The following is a 21,776-nucleotide window of genomic DNA, read 5'->3' as shown; positions in this document are numbered from 1 at the left end:
ACCTTTGCTGCACACATGAGTGTGACAGTGGGAACTGCACTGGTTAGACCAGGGCCAGGGACTGGTACTGGTCCATGAGTTGTTTGGTGCCGGGCCGCGAGAGTTGAGGCTCAGGTTTTCAGGGTTTTCATCGTTAACTTGGTTTCCCCGGGTCTTTTCCTGTGTTGTAGTTGTGTGTCTTATTTTGAAAGAAATATTTACACATTACCATAGCGACCAGAGAGTATTAAGGGGCAGAGAGGAGGATGTTACTCTCAATGTTGTTGGCACATTTCAGGAGGACGGTGCTGATAAAGTTACACAATTACACAGTGAATTTGCCTTTATTATTATATTTATAAAATACCAGTTTTTGTCTCGGCCGTGTCATTTTATTTTATTGTATTTATCTGCAACACCTTAAAGGCCGGTCCGTGAAAATATCATCTGACATTAAACCAGTCCGTAGCACATAAAAGGTTGGGGAGTGCTGGGTTAGAACATTCTGTAATGGGAGCTTTGGTTCCTGGATTTTGTACGCGCATCCTCTATCAAGGTTTTCTTCTCTGTGTCCAAAGAAAATTTTAAGAATAGCTCCAAGAGTCCTAGGTAGAGGTTGCTTGTCTGCATTGTGATGGATGTTTGACCTGCCAAGTATAAAATTGGATTGGATGGGCCAGTATAGATGGGATGGATTATAGATTTACAACTCCATCAAAAAGGCTGACTGGGTTGATAAAATGTTGTCAAACAAACAAGAGCTTTCATCTCTTGGTTATTTTTGTCCATATTCATATTGCCCATTTCTGTGTCGTCTTTGTGTCTCATATCTTCTCCTCTCCACTCTTTCAGCCGTTTTAATATAATTTCTTATCCTGGATCTCTCCTTGTCGTGTAGCCTGTCTCTGCCGCCCCATTGTTTCTCTGTGATGATGCAGCTACTTTTTATCCACCGGGGCCAAAAAATGTACATAGAGGACAGCAAGGTTTTTCTTTTTTTGGCAGACAGCCATCTCACTTTTGTTTTCTTTAGTTTTTTTGGACACGGCACCATCAGTCTTCAGCCTGGCTCCAACTGGGCCTAATTGGATGTATTAGCGCTGAGTGCTAGCAGGAGTTCTCTCTGTTTCCGATTCATCATGAGCAGACTTCTTAAATAGCCAGCTCAGCCCAGCACAGCAGGCGGGGGTAAGAATCCCTGGGGACAGGCTCGCTCCCCCTGGAGAGAGGATGAAGAGTGCCTTGACAGCAGTGGTCTCCTAAGAGTGGATGTTTGAAAAGAAATGGCATAGCTCATATGGAGAGATGGAGAGGCTGCCGTATGCCAACATATGTTAAATGAGTCAGGCCCTCCAGACAGCCTTTGCTAACGTTTTCTCCGAGTGTCAGCGTGACATCTAATAATGGCTGAATGCAATCCATAATTTATCAGTTCTGGTGATCATATTTGCAATTATACACTGACAGCCTGCTATTAAAGGCGAGGTGCACTATTGTTTTTACGTCTGGTTGTTAAAGGTCCAATAATAAAAGGAGACACTGGTTTTTACTGCATTCACAAACGATTTAAAATGCCAATTACACCCCGACAGAATGCAGGAGATTTATCTTCTGATGCCAGTTGTCCGGACTTATTGTTATATGCGCTGCTGAGTTTTGCTGCTCAGTATGTTTAAAATTTAACAGGCCGTGTTCCATAGCTTCTCTGTTTTGATATAGTGTGCCACTGGGCATGCATGCTGCTGAATTAAATATCAGCCAGTACCCTGCAGACTTCTCAAACGATTCACTCACACATACAGCACAAAGACACGCCCTCGTGGTGTACGAAGATGAAGTGCTCATGAGTAAGCACGCTTGCTTATGTGCACACTTACACAAATTAAGATACGCACACACTTTGTGCCATTTTCAGAGGCCTCACACTTCTCCGTATCTGCAGGATCAGCCTCCTGTTCTGGCTGACATTCCTTTGCACTTGCTTGAGGAATTAGCTTTTCTGCTCCCATCACACAGCCCTCGCTCCATCCACACTGCCTCTAATTAACTTTTACAGTGGTGCTGTTTTTAAAAAATAGTCAGCCGTCAAGGCAGAATAGCACTGCGAGCTTTTGGCTGGTGTGTTATGCAGCTGTAGAAAAGGTCAGAGAGGGAGCTAAATGGTCTGGCACACTGTCTTTTTCTCCCTTGACTAGTATTAAAACTGGGATGTGGTGGAAAGAAAGGATGGGACACAAGAGTTTTAGCCATCCTATTAATATACGAAAAATAAAAAGCAGTCAGATTTTTTAATAAAAACATCTTTTAAACCCATTTTGTTAAAGATTCAGACTATGTTGAGCAACATACCACTTTAGCTGTCATACCTATTTACCAGTGAACAGCAGTTATTCACATCCCTCCTTACTGCGATTTCTAATGTTCATCCTCCACTTGTTTGGATGGATTTTCACAGGTACAAGGCTAAAACCAAAAACAGCAGAGATGCTGTACAAACTGCAAATAAAAATGGGATGCAATGATTTGCAAATCTCATAAATTCATATTTTATTCTCAGTAGAACATCTGAGACATACCGTTTCATGAAAAAGATTACCTCATTTAGAATTTGATGGCAGCAACATCTGACAAAAACGTTGGGAAACAAAACGCTGTAAATGTCAAAGGTGCTAAAAAGAAACAGCTTGAGAGGATGTAATAAATGACATAAAGGAAAATAGCAACCTCGCTAATATTACAAAAAACCCTAAACTTAAATACGAGTGATCCTCAAAACCAAAAAGAATTGCAAAAAGCATGCACAGAGAAACACCAAGGACCAAGACCCAGGGCCCCCAACAGTATAATGCCTACAGTGCTGTGATCTCTTCTGTGAGCAGTAAAGTGTTTTACACACATTTACCTTCCTGACATAACCTCTGGTTCTGCCTTGAAGCAGCTGTTGTGAATTTGTGCTATATAAATAAAATTATATTGAACTGAATAAACACATCATAGAAAGTTCTCTTATTTTATGTTTGTCACAAAAAGCAAATTGCACCTACGCTGCTGGAAGTCTCATTGAACCCTCACATCTGTTTGTTTGCAATCCTGTTATTGATAGACACCCATCTGCACTGGTCACCCATACAGCTCTTATTGCAGCCCTCTTTAGTAAATCTGCCCCATGAGGTCAACCACTGATTTTGTCTTTTTTTTATTGTACTACAAATACATTATAAGGTCGTGTCTTTGTAGACACGGTGTTGTTGGTTGGAACATTCGCCAACCTGTTGCCTCAAAATTGGAATTATGCTGTTGTCTAAAATATTAATTTAGGTTTATAAAAGTTTGCCTATCTTGCATCTACATTGACGAAACTCAAAACAGGGGAAAGCTGCACCTTCTTACCCAGAACGGTGTAATTCACGTTTGTGATGGAGTGATAAATTCAAAAGATGTATTAACCCTCTCACATCTGCACTTCAGTTTGTCAGCCAATTTGTCAGGATCAGCTTTCCAGTTGTTCCAGTCTTCAAAATAGCTCATACTATGAGTTGCATTCATTCATGTCCCTAAATCAATGCAAACCGGGTGAATCCACCACCGAATGTCTTTCCCTGAGGTCAGAATCCTCCCAGCCTGCCTCCCGGCACATATTACCCACAGGTAATTAGGCTTTAAATCGCTACCGCCGCTTCCTTTTCGTACAACATTTATTCTCCATGAAATGCACACTTATTAATTGTTCCGCTCAGCTGATCTCTGCAGTGGTGTGTGTGCTGGAGGGAAGTTGGCTAATCAGAAAACCAAATGAGAATTCTTCAGCCGTGGTGACGACGCAAAGCCACCCGTCAAAGTCACTCCAGACACGGTGTGGTCACCCTTGAGCCAAAATGGCATCCAGCTCCTCCCTCCCCCCCTTTCAAATGATCTATTAAGTTCAGTGAACTGTGACTTTGTTGCCGACCTCATTACGATTATCGTTTCGTCGGTATCGGAGATTGCATCCAGTGTAATAGAGCCGCTTAATTAAAACGACACACACAAAGGTTACCAGTCAGTGGTCGCAAAGTAAAGGTCGTCCTTTCCCCGGCTAGCTGTGCCACAGATCACCAGAGGAACGCTGCTGCCACTCCCCCTCGCTCGTTTTGTTTGTCTGCCGGGGTCACCTCTGATTTGCTGACGAAGCAGTAATGTCTTTATGGAACCAAACCGACCTCGAGTTCATCGCTGAGCTCAGGGCCCGTTCACAGAGAGCTGTATCAACACTTGGACATTCCTCAACCTCTCAGCTAAAACACTACAGGGCTCTTCAAATAAACCATGCGTGCCTGTGCCAGGAAAACAGGGGGGGAAAGCAACAAGAATCTTTCCTTTCAGCAGAATTGAAAGACAGGAGCGAGAGAATCTCCAGCGCTGCAATTAAGGAAAATCGCAAAAGAGAAGGAGTACGATTAGAGGGAAGGACCGTAGCTGAAAAAGAGAAGCAGAAGGGGGATAGCGAGGGATGCTGAAAGTGAAGGGGCGCCTTTTGAGAGAGAGGAGTTACTCAGTTGATGCCTTTATTCTGTCTTCCTGAGGCATCCAGATCAGCTCTGGCAGCTAAGCCTCGTCATTAACAGCTTTAGATTTAATTAGCTGTCATTAAGCCTCTGTTTTACTGGGGGAGCTTGCAAATATTTAATCACTGTTTGGGTGATGTTTCATGTTAGTATTTGAGCAGAGGGAGAGACACTGCATCAAAAACTCTGATCGACGCAGTCTTTCCTTAAAATGCACGTGTGCTACTTGCTGCAGTTTAACAGAGGACTTTCATTAATGAACTTTTTTTGTTTCTGGTGGTTTTTAGTGGTTTGTTTATTTGACCTCTCCATACATTTTATTAAAGAAAAGAAACAAATGAAAACTTCTGCACTCAGTGTATAAAAAATGCAATATTCTATTTAATCAGATTACATATGTAAAATGGATTTTAATTCCTTGTAATCGGAAGGTTGCCGGTTCGAGCCCCGGCTTGGACAGTCTCGCTCGTTGTGTCCTTGGGCAAGACACTTCACTCGTCACCCGTTGCCTACTGGTGGTGGTCAGAGGGCCCGGTGGCGCCAGTGTCCGGCAGCCTCGCCTCTGTCAGTGCGCGTGGCTGTGGCTACAATGTAGCTGCCATCACCAGCATGTGAATGGGTGGATGACTGGATGTGTAAAGCACTTTGGGGTCCATAGGGACTAAGTAAAGCGCTATACAAATACAGGCCATTTATCCATACAGTTATTCACTGTGCTGAAAACTCCTTCTTCCTCTCCTCTCCGCGCAGACTGTGCTTGGAGGCGAGGGACCCTTACTGCGGCTGGGACTTTAGGCAGCGCAGATGCACCACGTTGGAGGACAGTTCTAACATGAGCCAGTGGAAGCAGAACATCACCGTTTGTCCGGTAAGAGTGACATCACGGCCTCGTTTTCCTGTAAGAAAAGGCCAAGGGCGCCTGACTTCTTCTTACAGCGGGGGTGTAAGACGTACTGCAGGCGCTTTGTTAATGTCATCTTTTTTTTCACATTCAATAGTGGATGATACCATTCATGTGTCCGGTAAAAGAGCTGGCTCAAGTGCAGGTTATAGGATAAAGCAGAGGAAGAAAAGAAGGTGAATTTGACTAAGCTTAAACAACAGAAATCAAAGGGATTTAAGTTTAAGTTGGCAGAAGGAAGTGAATAGTAGTGCTTTTATTTCCATTTACTCCTCTAAAAACAGTCTCGTCTTTATTTTGGTAAGCAGGGCCTGTCTGCTTCCTGTGACTTATGACCGATGTGTGTTTTCCAGCTGCGGAACCAGACCATCAACGGCGGCTTCGGGCCCTGGGCACCGTGGCAACCCTGCAACAATGATGATGTTGTTGATGGTGTGAGCTCCTGTTTGTGTCGCTCCAGATCTTGTGACAGTCCTGCCCCTCAGTGTGGAGGCAAAAACTGCGAGGGCCCCACCATCGAGGTGTCAAACTGTTCAAGGTAGAAAAGAAAATATCTGAAAAGAGTGATTTTCTATTTTTCACACTAGTTTTTGAGTGCACAGTAATGCAGTGTGGGTTCTTCCTGTCCCACTGCGCGGATTTCTCCAGGTGGATGAAAGGCTAGTCTATTTGCTGAACTGTGATTCTCAATTGGCTGTAAGTGTAAAGAGAGGCAAATTCAACCAATACAAAGGCTACTAAGGTACACTTGTGTGCTGTTTTCCAAAAACATAAAGCACACAGGCCTTGAGACCAGTTGGTGACCCCCTGGCAACCTGGATTCAATAAATGTTTATTTCTACCCATTGGTAAGTGTCTTCTGCAAGCTGGTGGTTATAACTAGATCCAATCAATCAGAAAGCAGGTGCTGCACAAAAACCTTCATGGAGTTGTTTTGATTGCCGTGTTCGCTGTAGTCTGCATGTGGATGAGACCACTTTTTCTGCAAATGCTCAAATTTACTCTTCAAGCTTTGGTAAAAAGTGCAACATGAACCGGAAACAGAAAACAAAGTAAAAGTTGTTCCTTACCACTGTTAGCTACACGCTAGAAGAGGCACAAATGTTAGTTTTACTGCCATGCGTGTCTTCAAAGTTAACTGCTGGTGACTACGGCAACCAGCTAGTGACCAAACTAATCACAAGGTGGTGTTGACCGGTGGTTGCCAACAGGTCTCAACATGCTATTAAGACTGCGTGACTGAGGCCTAACAACACAACCTAATGTTGATTAGACTATAAATAGTTATAGAAATGCTGATTGGTTGATAAGCTGGCTTTAGGAGGAAAGGAAAGATCTCAGGAGCTCAGCATGAAGAGGAAGAAGCATCAGAATCAGAATCAGAATCAGAATGGGGTTTATTGCCAAATGTTGAGCAGGTTTACAACATTAGGAAATTGCTGCGGTGCTTCAGTGCAAACATGCTGTCATAAATAGCACTTAAATAGACATGGAAAAAAATAAAAGTAGGGATAAGAATTAAAAGTGCTACGTGGAAAGATATGTGCATGAGATATACATGAGATATATACATGAGAATAAGAATTAAGAGTGCTACGTTGAAAGATATATACATGAGTGCAGGTGGTGATCAGTGCCAAACATAGAATGATGCAGTGACACAGCGTAGGGTCATGTGTTAGTGGCGGGTACAGTCATATGGTTATTGTTCATGTGTCCAACAGCAGAGGGGAAGAAACTGTTCTTATGGCGAGAGGTTCTGGTGCGAATGGACCGGAGCCTCCTGCCTGAGGGGAGCAGGTCAAACAGACTGTGTCCAGGGTGAGAAGGGTCAGCTGAGATCCGGGCTGCACGCCGCAGTGTCCTGGAGGTGTACAGGTCCTGCAGAGATGGGAGTCTGCAGCCAATCACCTTCTCAGCAGAGCGCACAACACGCTGCAGTCTCTGTTTGTCCCTGATAGTGGCTCCAGCGTACCACACGGTGATGGAGGAGGTGAGGATGGACTCGATGATTGCAGTGTAGAACTGCATCATCATCCGTGTTGGCAGGTTGAATTTCTTCAGCTGCCTCAGGAAGTACATCCTCTGCTGGGCTTTCTTAATGACGGAGGTGATGGTGGGCTCCCACTTCAGGTCCTGGGTGATGGTGGTACCCAGGAAGCGGAATGAGTCCACAGAGGTGATGGGGGTGTCAGTCAGGATGATGGGGGGGAGTGGGGCTGTGTGCTTCCTGAAGTCCACAATAATCTCCACTGTCTTCTGGGCATTCAGCACCAGGTTGTTGTGGCTGCACCAGGACACCAGACGTTCATGAAAGCTAACCACACTGTAACAGTTCCACACGGTTTGTGTGTCACTTCACTTCAGAGAAGTGTTTGTCTATTAAGACCACTGTCTTCTCCACAGTAGGGGCTACCCTAAAGGACCAGCAACAAAACAATCATAAGTAGCCACATTACTGCTGCCACATATTTTTGACACTGCCCCAAGGAGACAGTACACAGCTGGAACATGAAAAAGGTGCTCTGCAAAGCTCTGTGTAGCATCTAAGGATGCTCCAGATGGATTTCTCTGCTGCAAGTTTCCTTCATTACATTTTGCTGATAGCTAAACTATAGCGTTACTTCAGCTGGACTCCTTTTTCCTTTTATTTCAGTATTTTACTAAAATTTATTTCATTTTTGCATTTCTTGTGTCACTCTGTCAGAGCTCCTCTCTGGGAGTTAATGTATGCTGGATGAGTCCAACGGACACTGCCAGGTTGAAATTATTCCTTTTGCTAATGAGCTGGGCCAACGATCAGACGAACTCTAATGCCTTTACTTAAACTCTGCTATTGTAGCAGGAATGTCCTGAGTGACTTTTGAAGCAGCCACCTCGGGGTGCAATTCCTACTCTGACAGAACATAAGAAAGATCATGAAAGTGATGAATCTTTTTAGAAAGTGTAGGTGACATCCACATTCTCCTTGTGACATCTCTTACTACCGCTGTCTTCGGGGGAATTGGCTAATCAGTGTTACAGAGAACGGAGTCAAGACAAAGAGCTCAGGAACTTTCATCCCGCTGGATAGTCACGCCAGATTTAATCCTTGGTGTCGCAATTGAATTGTGCTTTTGCAGAAAGTGCCAATTAAATCATGACGAGTGAGACCCAGGAACAAAGCACTTAAGCAAATTGAATGAATGTTCCCCAGTCAGAATGAGCTGTCTTTGTGTGTTTGTATTTTTATTTGCAGGAAGTCAGAATAAGAGCACTGATTAGGCAGTTATAGCTAAAAGGCTTTTTTTTTAAACTATAGCATTAAAGAATGTTATATAGAAGAATAATGCTAAAAGCAGCAGGGAATAATTATAGAGAAGTTGTTGTTGCTAATATTTTTCTTTCATAGAAATGGAGGCTGGACACCCTGGTCGTCATGGGGACATTGTAGCACAACCTGCGGTACAGGCTTCGAGCTGCGCCAGCGTTCTTGTAACAACCCATCACCTCGCCACGGTGGCCGTGTGTGTGTCGGGCCTAGCAGGGATGAAAGGTACCTCTCTCTTTGTTTCTCAGCGACAACAGTTCATGCTCCTCATTACTCGTGATTTACAAGGCTTTACGCAGCCAGGTGCCAGGGTACATCAGTGGACTCTTAAGTCCTCGCTGTGATCAGGCGTTTGCTCTCCTCATGGCCCAGCTTTGGAACAGGGTTGAAGTTAGAATTTGGTTGTATTCATTGACTTGCCTTATCAGACTTTTATACGTATGCCAATGAATAGAGGTGGGCAGATTGATCCAAAAATTGATAGTATCAACTCAATCGCTGGCATCGGATTGATTCTAGCACAATAGGATCGATACTTTGTTTCTATCCTCGAAGGTCCAATGAATTGTGTTAAATTTTTATTTTTTCAAAATGAAAAAATATACCTCAAACATGTACCATGAAAAATGTATTGTGCCGACTGTCACAATGTGTTATTATAGCCTATAGCACATTTAAACAACAGAAGTTGACTCAAAGTGCTTTAGAGACTGGAACGTTCACATTCCAGGTCTGGAGAAAACCCAGTTCCAAAATACATGAAGCTGAGAGATGTTTTCTGTTGTGTTAACTAATTTCTGTGGTAAAATTCACAGTGATTTAACAGCCATTAAATGATGTTTAGAGTTTTCAAATTGTTTTCATCATATAAACCACGACATACTGCACTCCACAACAGAAGCTCCTTCATAGGTTAAAAGTATAGATATTAATGTCGTGAAAAAAAATGCTGAATTTCAGTTTTCTGTCTTTTGAGTGCAAAAGTGTAGTCTCTAAGTCTGTAGTTCTGACTTGAATTTTAGTCACTTCCACACCTCATCCTGCTGTCGCTGCCATCTTCACAGGTTCTGCAATGAAGGGGTGTCCTGTCCCCAGCCTATCTTCTGGACCCCGTGGGGCTCCTGGACAAAGTGCAGCACCGAGTGCGGTGGAGGTGTCCACTCCAGGGTCCGCACTTGCGAGAATGGCAACAGCTGCCCAGGATGTGCATTGGTAGGAAACGCACGCACTCACATAAATATCTGCTCACATAACACAAAACAATAATGGAACCAATAATTTAAAAACTACATTTTATACAGCTGCACAATCTGATATTTTTAAGAGAGCAGTGGAATAAATCAGGGGTGTCAAACATAAGGCCCAGGGCCTACAATCGATCCAGCAAAGGCTCCAGTCAAGCCCGCTGGACGGCTTTAGGAATGTGAAAATACGTTAAAAGTTTGAAATCTGTGCAAAGGTTTTACAGCTTTTACTATTGAAAAAGAACCCGTTCACATTCCTGTTTTTTCACTATGTATCTGCTATATAAATGTATGATTTTTTTTTTTTGTTTTTACAGTGGTTTATGAGTTATTAAATGTTATACATTAATGAAAACTTTCTGTGGAATAACATTATTATAGAGGTAGGGCAAGGCAAGTCCTCCTAACTGGGAAGAAAACCAGTTTGTCTTCCCTTTTTATTCACAAAAGAAATCAGTAACATTCCTGATTTTCCTTATTTTGTGTGAAAAATAAAAGGTAATTGTTCCATCTCCACAGTTTTTTGGGAAGCACCTGCAGTTTAGTTTTCACAGAAAGAAGAGGAACAATTTTCATTTCTGTGTCAGTTTTTCAGTGCACCCATGCACACAGTGTAATGTGTGTTTTGTTTTTATAACCTTTTTTAGCTTCAGTCTGTACAGGCAGAAACAATGGAAGAAACAAACCCCACCAAACTCATAGCTTCTGCCGCCTTCTTTCTCAGGAGTACAAGGCCTGTAACCTGGAGGCTTGTCCAGAGGTGAAGAGGAACACACCTTGGACACCCTGGATGCCCGTCAATGTCACTCAGGGAGGAGCTCGTCAAGAGCAGAGGATGCGCTACATGTGCAGGGCCCACCTGTCTGATCCTCACGAGCTGCAGATTGGACGGAAGAAGGTGGAGACGCGCTTCTGTCCTAACGATGGCACAGTGGCCTGTGAGACAGATAGTAAGTTAACCATTGTTGTCTCTAGAGTTTTATTGTCACATTTTACAGTACTGTCACCTTGGGTTCAGAGGAAAACCTAGCATCAAATAAAATTCACATACTGGCAATGATATCTAAGTAGCTCCACAACTCAGTTTTAAATGCAGACATTTTTAAGAGTGACTATTGCTGTTTTCCTTCAGCGCTGGCACTGAGGAGCAACCCTTTTCCCAGCTCGGGGCTTGTGGTTTGTCACATAACTTTTATAGCTTAAATTAACTGCTTTTGCTTTTACTATTTGTAGCTGTTCTGCAACAAGTTAAAACACCATCAGATCTTAAACTGATTAATTGTTGAGTTGATAGCATTCGTTTTTATACTGGATCATTGCCATGTAAGCCTTTGCTGCCATTCTGTGGTTTGTTGACATGTCCATAGTACTTTGCCATCTATCTTATTTTCATGATAATGTTTGACTGGGAAATGGACTTAACTATTTCTTACTTTCTTAAAGATTAAACATGGAAACAGCTATGTCTTCCAAAATAATGTGAAACAGTGACCATGTAAATATAACATTTATGAGCTCTTATCAGATAATGGGTTTATCAGAATCAGAATCAGAATACTTTATTGATCCCTGGGGGAAATTATTTTTTGTTACAGTGCTCCATTTTAAACCAACATTAAGACAAGACAGACAATACACTAACTAAGAATAGTACAATATATACATATACAGTGGGGCAAAAAAGTATTTAGTCAGCCACCGATTGTGCAAGTTCCCCCACCTAAAATGATGACAGAGGTCAGTAATTTGCACCAGAGGTACACTTCAACTGTGAGAGACAGAATGTGAAAAAAAAATCCATGAATTCACATGGTAGGATTTGTAAAGAATTTATTCGTAAATTAGGGTGGAAAATAAGTATTTGGTCACCTCAAACAAGGAAAATCTCTGGCTCTCACAGACCTGTAACGTCTTCTGTAAGAAGCTTTTCTGTCCCCCACTCGTTACCTGTATGAATGGCACCTGTTTGAACTCATCATCTGTATAAAAGACACCTGTCCACAGCCTCAAACAGTCAGACTCCAAACTCCGCCATGGCCAAGACCAAAGAGCTTTCGAAGGACACCAGGAAAAGTATTGTAGACCTGCACCAGACTGGGAAGAGTGAATCTACAATAGGCAAGCAGCTTGGTGTGAAAAAATCAACTGTGGGAGCAATCATCAGAAAATGGAAGACATACAAGACCACTGATAATCTCCCTCGATCTGGGGCTCCACGCAAGATCTCATCCCGTGGGGTCAAAATGATCATGAGAACGGTGAGCAAAGATCCCAGAACCACACGGGGGGACCTGGTGAATGACCTGCAGAGAGCTGGGACCAAAGTAACAAAGGTCACCATCAGTAACACACTACAACGGCAGGGAATCAAATCCCGCAGTGCCAGACGTGTTCCGCTGCTGAAGCCAGTGCATGTCCAGGCCCGTCTGAAGTTTGCCAGAGAGCACATGGATGATACAGCAGAGGATTGGGAGAATGTCATGTGGTCAGATGAAACCAAAGTAGAACTTTTTGGTATAAACTCAACTCGTCGTGTTTGGAGGAAGAAGAATACTGAGTTGCATCCCAAGAACACCATACCTACTGTGAAGCATGGGGGTGGAAACATCATGCTATGGGGCTGTTTTTCTGCCAAGGGGACAGGACGACTGATCCGTGTTAAGGACAGAATGAATGGGGCCATGTATCGTGAGATTTTGAGCCAAAACCTCCTTCCATCAGTGAGAACTTTGAAGATGAAACGAGGCTGGGTCTTCCAACATGACAATGATCCAAAACACACCTCCCGGGCAACAAAGGAGTGGCTCCGTAAGAAGCATTTGAAAGTCCTGGAGTGGCCTAGCCAGTCTCCAGACCTCAACCCCATAGAAAATCTGTGGCGGGAGTTGAAAGTCCGTGTTGCTCGGCGACAGCCCCAAAACATCACTGCTCTCGAGAAGATCTGCATGGAGGAATGGGCCAAAATACCAGCTACTGTGTGTGCAAACCTGGTAAAGACCTATAGTAAACGTTTGACCTCTGTTATTGCCAACAAAGGTTATGTTACAAAGTATTGAGTTGTATTTTTGTTATTGACCAAATACTTATTTTCCACCCTGATTTACCAATAAATTCTTTACAAATCCTACCATGTGGATTCATGGATTTTTTTTTCACATTCTGTCTCTCACAGTTGAAGTGTACCTCTGGTGCAAATTACTGACCTCTGTCATCATTTTAGGTGGGGGAACTTGCACAATCGGTGGCTGACTAAATACTTTTTTGCCCCACTGTATATACATACATACTTACAGAAGTCACTCATAGATAAATATTTGGAAAAGAAACATGTGTAGTTGTAGCAGCAAACAGTGTGTTAAGTGGATGCGTTGTACAGGGAGATGGCCACCGGCAGGAATGATTTCCTGTGTCGTTCAGTGGTGCTTTTCGGTAATCTCAGTCTCTCACTGAACGTGCTCCTGTGACTGACCAGCATGTCATGGAGTGGGTGGGAGGTGTTATCCAACATTGTCTTTATCTTGGACAGCATCCGCCTCTCCGACACCACCTTGAGGGAGTCCAGCTCCATCCCCACAATCTCCATCACGGACCAATTACAGGGCATTCAGCATGCAGTTTTACTGTATGCATTTTGCAGCAGATTTTCTTCTAGTAGCTCCAATCGTGTAACAACAGTCAAGTAAATGTTTTTTTTTGTGCTCTCTGCACAAAACTTAACAATATATTCCCACTGAGGATTTGACCCCTTCACAACCTGGGCTTCTATTGAGTACCACTACTCAGTAATCTGTCCACGAATGGCACACAAATCTACCTTTAGTGCTTTGTTCCAGTGTGTACTCCAATCTGTCGATTACGCTCGCTGATGTTGCTTGCTACAGGATAGAGCCTTTGCTCACCGAGCTCTCCTCCTTTGAAATAGGCTGCCTTTGCAGGTTTGGGAGGTGGGCTCTCACATTATCAAGTGTAGGCTCAAAATCCATCTCTTTTCTATATACCACAATCTCTCCTCCTTTGCTGCCGCTGGGATGCCTTCAAAGGGCTGTTACGTGACAACTAGCAATCCACGCTTATATAACTTAACTGAACATAACACGGTTATCTATTACTCTGTTATTTATTTGTGTGTCATCTGTTTCTGTGTAATGATGTCCATGAGTTGTAATCATATATTGTGCACTGTAAGCTCTGTAGTGGTGCAGCACTATAAAAACAAATGCTCCGATCTCCACCTTTAGGTTCAGCTGCCTGAACAAATCAATGTTCTCTATAGATTAACCAGTAAAAACGTCAATGAAAATAGACATCCCTGCTCCTGCCTTCTCTCTTATCTGTGCTAAGGCCCTCACACAAGCTCAGGCATACACACTAAAGTAAGTCAATGCTGACTTTTGGATTTAAAACCTGCTCTCCCAGGTAAAAATGCTCTACTTAACCCATTGCACCGTGACATCCAGCTTTCTATGCTGACTTCTGTTCATTTTTATGCTACTTTAAATATTTTACGAGATCTGATCTCAAACTAAATGTGATTGGCCTGTTACTCTTGTTAGAGCCTCTAAAGCATGAAAATACGAGTCCAAAGGAGGTGCAGGACACTAGTCCCCTCTCAAATCACATGATTAACAGTATCCTGACAGGTTTTTATATAGTTTTTCAACCTATAACACTGAAAGCATGTTGCTTTTTTCAGCTCTCTCTGATATTTAAAAAGAGACAACAGAAAAGAAAATGTGCAGATAATCAAAAGCCAAATTTCAGTGTTGTTTATATATTTAATAGTTTTTCAAATTCCAGTAGGATAGCAATTTCTGTCTATATTTGGATCTTTGTTTATGTGTACACACATAGTACTGTAGTTCAGACAAATTGGCCTACTTCTCTGTGAACAAGTGAGAAGGCAGCAGCATGCAAAGATTTCTCCCAGGAGAGTTGTGACATGCTGAAACAGCCCTCCTGTTAGCTCCCCTACATGCTGTTAGTGACGGAGTCACAGTCCTGTGCTCCCACATACACACCGTCACACAGAGAGTTGCACAGGGCCACAGTCCACTGCTCCCCACTGGTGGCTTTTTAATGCCCCCTTCCCTAAATCGATTACCTGTCTCTCCGTGTCAGCCTCCTGGGGGGGCCGCATCGACTCTGACAAACTGATGAAACACTGACAGCAGGAAATCGCAGGATGCATGAGAGACACAGACCGAGTCTGAAAGGAAAAGAGAAAGAAATATGCCTCCTGGCAAAGTCATGTACACAATGTTTGACTTTCAGTCAAAGACTTTTCATGCTTCGTGTGTCTGGTGAAATTCTTTAAGATCTCAATCTAACAGCGCAGCAGAAATTTCTTTAAACTGGAACTTCATTTCCATTTTCTTACCCCTATTTTTCTTCTCTCTTTAGCCCTTGTCGAGGAACTCCTCAAGACTCCAGTGGTGAGAGTATCGGGCACAGGCTGGTCATCATGGGAGACCTGGTCAAGCTGCTCACACAGTTGCGCAAAAGGTTATCGCACCCGTCGGCGAACCTGCTCTGGCCCAGAGGGGAAGAGTGCCCCTGTGGCCTGCCGTGGCTCGCCTGTGGAGTATCAGGACTGTAATGTCCAGGCATGTCCAGGTCAGTGAAGATACACTACAAACCCTGTTACGTTTTGCTCACAAGCAGCAAGACTGTCTTGTAATTTGTGGTCCTGAGCAATAGTTCTGCAGGCTTACTGAAGGCCTTTCAAAGGTTTTGGACTTTAGCTGCTTCATATATTACACATGACACATCCTCAAATATGTCGTGTAGCATCCCAGCAGGTGTTCCAGTACAACCTGATTGCAGGTAATCACAAACTGAAGATAAACCGAGGATGGATAAAGGCGGTTGGTGTCCTGTTGCTAACCTCTTCAGTATATCGTGGGTCGATAATCGACACACATCCACACTTTCACACTCGGAGAAAAAGATGGAAAAAGAACGAGAGAGGGAGGGAGGTCAGTGGGGGTACTAAAATACTGCTGAGTGGATCATTAGCTTCATTTGCTAATGGTTACCAGCAGCTTCAGCAGTGCAGGAGGCACTATTGGACAAATGAAGTTATCTATTTCAAAGTCCTCATCAAACCATAATCAGCTGACCTAGAACTCTTCTGCTGCATTGACAGGCTACACTTATTAAACAGAATGAGGACACACACACACACACACACACACACACACACACACACACACACACACACACACACACACACACACACACACAATAAGCACTCTTGAATAAAGTTCTGAACTCAGCTTTAAGGGTGTCGACTTAAATATTCATGAGTGGTACCTTATGAATTAATGATTTATTATATGTTGGTGCAGTGCTGATCAAATTCCTGTTGTGTATTTGAATGTCAGTTGTTGAATCCAAATACAATCCTTCTCGGTTAACTTTGCATCTGACACATGTAACCTAAGGAAGCCTGGGACAGGCAGCCTTGGTTACTTCGCACTGGGAAGCAGCCGGTGAGCGAGCCTTTTTGCCATTACTGTCACGTTTACAGCCGGTCTCACCACACGTGTCCCTGGCAGACACACAGGTGAGAAGGACAAGGCCAGTGACAAAAGAGAGAATGAGTGCGAAATAGTAATTGATGATTAAATTAGAGAGAGGGATGGAGGCAATATAGATCTCTGAGGTGATTAAAATGAATAGGGTGTTAGTGTGTGCACTGGAAACACAAGTGTGTGTGTTTCCATCCAGTGAGTAGATTTTTAATTCAGATATGAGTTTTATATGATTGTTATAAGTTCATTTTGCATAAAACAATAAACATTTTGCGTTTCTAGGATTAAAATAATCATCAAATATATTTTCAGTGTTGGAAGTTTTTACAGGAGGCCTATTGTGCTCCTCTCCAGCTGGTCTACTAAAGTAGTTCTGCATGAGCAACTGTTCAGAATAGTCCTTATTTATCTTACTTGGGCTTCGGTGCAGTCATTCAGTTCACTCCCTCCCGTTTCATTCACTTTAAGTCAGCTTCCTTCTGACTGGCTCTCTCCCAAACAAGATTTAACAGCAGGTAGTTAAGGCTTCTAAGGTGATCATATTAGATTCAGGTTAAAACAAAGATATAGATAGATAACACACAGGCATAATACAGCAGCATCATGATGCAGCAAATGATAATTAAGAATTTATACAGCGTCATGTTGGATATCAAAAACTAAAATTTGCTCATCTAGGTGATGGCTGTTTTTATACAACGAAAGGGGGTGGGGGATTGGAGCTAGCTGTCATAGGGCGAGAGGTGGAGTCCACCCTGGACAGCTTGCCTTTTCAGCCATCTTTCATCCATTCCTTACCAAATTTAAAAAAAAGGAAGATCATGTCCAAACCATTTAAAAATCCAGAACAAGTCTTAAGCCCTCATCGCATTTAAAGTGATTTGTTTTGTAGCTGATGTTTGGTCATTAGTAGACACTGCTGCTGTGATAACTCAAGAATGGGCTGACGTAGGATTTTCAAATTAATACCTCCATGCATCTATCGATGAGCTAATAAAAATATCGGATGAGTTTGAATGTCTGTGACCTTGAACTCAATGTCAGAGGTTAGAGGTCAAGTTTTCTGAAAATATTTTGAATGTAATAACTCACACTCAAGAAGAAAGTCACCTATAATTTTGAAATTTGCATCTTAAAGGCGACTGACGCCCTGTTTGGTCTTTCACCTGACGTTTCCGGGTTAATTGGCATTCCGTACTCATCCCATCAAAGTTTTAAATCAACACACTGATTAGATCAAATGGAAAAAGTCAGTTATCAAAGCAAGTCTTAAGTGTTTAAAATTGACATATCAGCTTGATCTCAACTTTCGTAATCAAGTCTTTGATTAACAGAGTGACCAGACGTGGCATAATTATTTTTGTTTGTTTGTTGCAAAGTTTTCACTCTGACTCACGTCAGTGTCTTGTCTTGGGAGCCGGGCAAACACATGGTTGACTTCATATGTCTGAATGTAAATGAACACAGCAAGTCAACCACGCAGGGGCACAGGCAGACAGGTGGGACGAGTCAGAAAAACTGTAAACTGCCAGTCAGGAAGTCAGTGAGTTGTTCACTAACTCACTGAGTCAGACGCTCAACCAGTCAGCCGGGTAAAGAGCCAGTTAGTCAGGCAGAGCAGGGACTGGCTGTGAGAGTTAGTCAGAGTTAAGTGCTCACAGCCTGCCTTACTCGGTGTCACACTAATCCACTCAGCTAATGGAATTTTCTGCAGCACTGTGATGTTACCTGGCAACACTGCTCTTCCCCATCAGTCAGCCAGACAGACATCAGCCAGTCAACCAGCCATTCAGTTAGTCAGTCACCCTCTTCTGATTAGATCAAATGAAACATTAACGGCACCTATGGGGAGAATAAATCAATATAATGCAGGACACAGTAATGACAAAGTAGGCTATGATGTGATCAGGAAGACAGCAGAGCACAGGCACAGACTGTGTGTGCAAGAGTAGTTCAAAGTAAGACAGAAATGAATGATAGATGCCTGTAATATGAAAAAGAAACACAAACATAAGCCATCATGGACAAATTGTGTTTGTTGGAGCACCATTTCTTTTTCTTTTTTCTCTATTTGTTAGTCTTCCTGAGCCCATCTCCACCAGCTGGGCTCTAATAGGTAGGGTAAATGCTCTGTTTGGCTTTGCTATATTTAGCAATAACATTTGCAGAAGGTTTAAATGCCCAAAAAGAATATGCAGTTGGTGCAACAAGCAACTTTACATCGGGGTTAAAACATTTTGTTTTTTCATATAGCCTGGGGTTACATCAGGCAGGTGCAATTGAAAGGTGCAAGTGATACATCCCTAGTATAATCCTAGGAGAAGACACAAATCCCTTTGGAGTTGCGTCAGGAAGGGCATCTGGTAGAGGGAAAAAAAGCTGCCAAATCAAATATGTGGACCTACCTGCTGTGACAGCCCCTTGTGAATAAGGGAGCAGCTGAACATAGCCTCTGACAAAAAGCCCAGATCTTTCTGAGTCATCAAAACCGCACTGCAACACTTTAAACACCAGCTTTTAAAATCAGATAACTTGTAACTGAATTCTGTTTTTAAGTCTCAAGTCCATAGCTGTTGAAAGCACACACACTAATGTCACTTTAAAAACATCAATCAATGCTAACCAGAGTAATATACAATGGGAAAATGCTAAATTTAATATTCATTTGCAAAGTTGCATATCAACCTCTTTGTCTCTTGTAAAGGATTCAATGTCAGCTGGTCACGCATCGCAGTCCTAACTATCGCTGTAGGAGGATGTGATATCTGATCCCTTCTTGGCGTCGTTAATTAGATGTCCGTGGTGTTCAGACTGAGCTAAATTAATCCCAGTATGCCTTCAGAAAATGTCATTACTGGTGCAGTGTGCATCTACAGCCAGCACATTATCATATCAGTCAGAGCGGTATGTGATTATGTGACACGTTCCTTTATGTGCCTTACAGTGAACGGTGCCTGGTCCTGCTGGTCGTCCTGGTCTCAGTGCTCAGTGGGTTGCGGTGGCGGGCACTACCAGCGGACACGCTCCTGTAACAGCCCCGCGCCTTCCAATGGTGGAGACATTTGCATAGGACTACACACCGAGGAAGCCCTATGCAACACACACCCTTGCGATGGTAAGGTCACATAGAAATTCAAAGTCTTGTTCTGCCGTGTCACCACTGCTCAGGTGCTTTTATCACACCTTCGGGCAGGCAATCATCTCCCACACCGTGTAATTTCTGTGTCGTCCCCTTTGTTAAATTGCTTCTTTCATCTTTTCCTAATGAATAAACCAGGTCTTAGATATGTGAGAAGATAAACAGAAAACAACCCATCCTCCCACCGTGCCATTTCCTGCTGTGCTGCTGGAACTCGCAGTACCATGGCAACCCCTCCAGAAAGCTTTGAAAAGAGATCCACTGATGTTGTGGTACATATGGATATCTTATTTAATCAATCTGAGGTTTTGAATGCCCAGGTGTAGACAGTATGTGTGTAATATTACTTAAAAAGCTTTATGATATGGATTTTACAGAACCAACATATTTTCTTCGCTATTCTCTGTGGATTTTAGCCATGTTGTATTATTTGGCCAGATTTCAGGAGGCTCATTATTGATAGTTCTGCTGCCACTGGTCTCGTTTCGATCATAAACCATCCTCAAGCATGCCTGACAAAGGCCCATGCACCTCTCCTGGCTTTTCTTTCACACAGCTTCACTTTGCTACACACCTGAATACAAGCAGTGCATTAGAAAAGAACATTGCTTCTGCTCACTGTGGAGATGAATGGAATTATGTTTGTGCTGCTTCCAGCTGAAAGATTACACATTGGTCCTTCTCCAGAGAGCAAAATACTAAATATGAATCTGATAGAACGGGGTTAGAGCAGGAAAGGGAGAGCTGCAGGAGGAGGGTCATTTATTTTGGAGGGTTGCTGAATTCATCTTCTTTAATGTTATTTGTCTGATAAGGTCTTATGTTTTAATGTGTGTTTTGTTACCTTTTGATAAGATAGGCCAGTTGTGAATAGATAACACTCTATCGTGAATTTGTCAATGTGGGGTGTAGATAGATATAGCCATCACAGCATCATCCATTGGTTAGCGGACGTTGCATGTTGAAACATTAGCATTTTGGCCATGTTGTTTTCAAAGGCCAAAGTTAGTTGCCTTATTTAGACCAGCAGGTGGATTCCCATAAACTGTATCCTTACAATGCACAGATACAGGCATCTGCTGCCTTGTGCTAAGTAATATATCTTGAACAGTCTGTAATTCACAGATTTATTTATTACTTCTTTTTTCCTCTTTCTTTTTTTTTGCAAAAGACATGTTAAATATTTGCAGTTCAGTGAATTTAATTAGTGGTGGTGCGAGCTGTAGCGGAGAGTTGCCAGCTACAGCTGCTTGCTTTGTTTCACCTGCTAATAAAGGTTGAGTAAGTTGCAGTCATGCCCCTTACTTAACCTTTAACAAAGTCTTAGTGGCCATTGGAGGACCTGGCACTTTATTTCAGCTTCATAGAGGTTGTTTGTTTTTTCTGCAGGTGCAATGAAACCTTTGTTTTTGGCTGCTGAGTTCAAATATCAATTAACTTTCTCTAGACTGGAGCACTCCATCTTTAAATACTGTAGCAAGTACTTTCTCTTTCTTTATCAAGACTGAAGACAAAAAAAATATTAGGTGGACAAAACATACAAAACAAACATATCAATGAACCTGCAGAGTGTGAGCAGAGAATTAATACGGTAGCTGCAGAAAGGCCTCTTAAAGCACATAGTATTAGATAACACATTCATTTTAATGGAGAGATAGAATATCAACCAAAATGAAGAAAACCTACATTACATAAAAAAATCAAACAATTGAAAATTGATTTGCGTGTCACAGTGAAATAAGTGCAACCCACCCATTCTGGCTTCTACAGGTTATAACTGATTGATAACAATTAAGAGCTGAAGTTTCGAGTTGCCAAGCAGTAACCAAGAAATATAAAGGAGATGTGTGCAAACCTGATGACAAGCTACAAGAAATGACTTACTGCTGTGCTTTCCTGCAAGTACTAAGCCACTTAATGACACACTATTGCATTCAATTTCTAACTTTTATGTAATGTGCTTTTTCTGGATGTTTGGTTTATGTTATTTCTCTTTTTAAAATGATTGTAAGTTTGCTCAAAAAATGAACAAAGTCAACAGGAGATCAAATAATTACTTCTCTCAATGTATTTAATAAAAGTGATACAGTGTTTATCTAGCATTCATGACTAATGCTGGGCAGACA

At 42.5% G+C, this 21,776-nt stretch overlaps 1 protein-coding gene across 4 annotated transcripts in view; it reads left to right on the top strand.

Moving 5' to 3' along the window:
• sema5ba (sema domain, seven thrombospondin repeats (type 1 and type 1-like), transmembrane domain (TM) and short cytoplasmic domain, (semaphorin) 5Ba) overlaps nucleotides 1-21,776 on the top strand; it is a 204,153-nt gene that overhangs the window by 168,118 nt on the left and 14,259 nt on the right. For all 4 annotated transcript variants that reach the window (XR_014907958.1, XM_085385175.1, XM_085385174.1 and 1 more), the window contains 7 exons: nucleotides 5,274-5,391; nucleotides 5,778-5,962; nucleotides 8,816-8,959; nucleotides 9,799-9,946; nucleotides 10,703-10,928; nucleotides 15,379-15,591; nucleotides 19,456-19,626. Coding sequence is in view for 3 of the 4 variants with exons in the window: in XM_085385175.1 (XP_085241301.1) it covers nucleotides 5,274-5,391; nucleotides 5,778-5,962; nucleotides 8,816-8,959; nucleotides 9,799-9,946; nucleotides 10,703-10,928; nucleotides 15,379-15,591; nucleotides 19,456-19,626 (1,205 nt within the window). In the remaining variant the exon portion in view is untranslated. The remainder of the gene's footprint in view (nucleotides 1-5,273; nucleotides 5,392-5,777; nucleotides 5,963-8,815; nucleotides 8,960-9,798; nucleotides 9,947-10,702; nucleotides 10,929-15,378; nucleotides 15,592-19,455; nucleotides 19,627-21,776) is intronic.

This window comes from Rhamphochromis longiceps, linkage group LG16 (assembly GCF_057381845.1).
Source record: "Rhamphochromis longiceps isolate RC_006_pf linkage group LG16, R_longiceps_female_GT1.1, whole genome shotgun sequence".
In the NCBI taxonomy this organism is placed as follows: domain Eukaryota; kingdom Metazoa; phylum Chordata; class Actinopteri; order Cichliformes; family Cichlidae; genus Rhamphochromis; species Rhamphochromis longiceps.
This window is presented reverse-complemented; position numbering and strand designations above follow the sequence as displayed.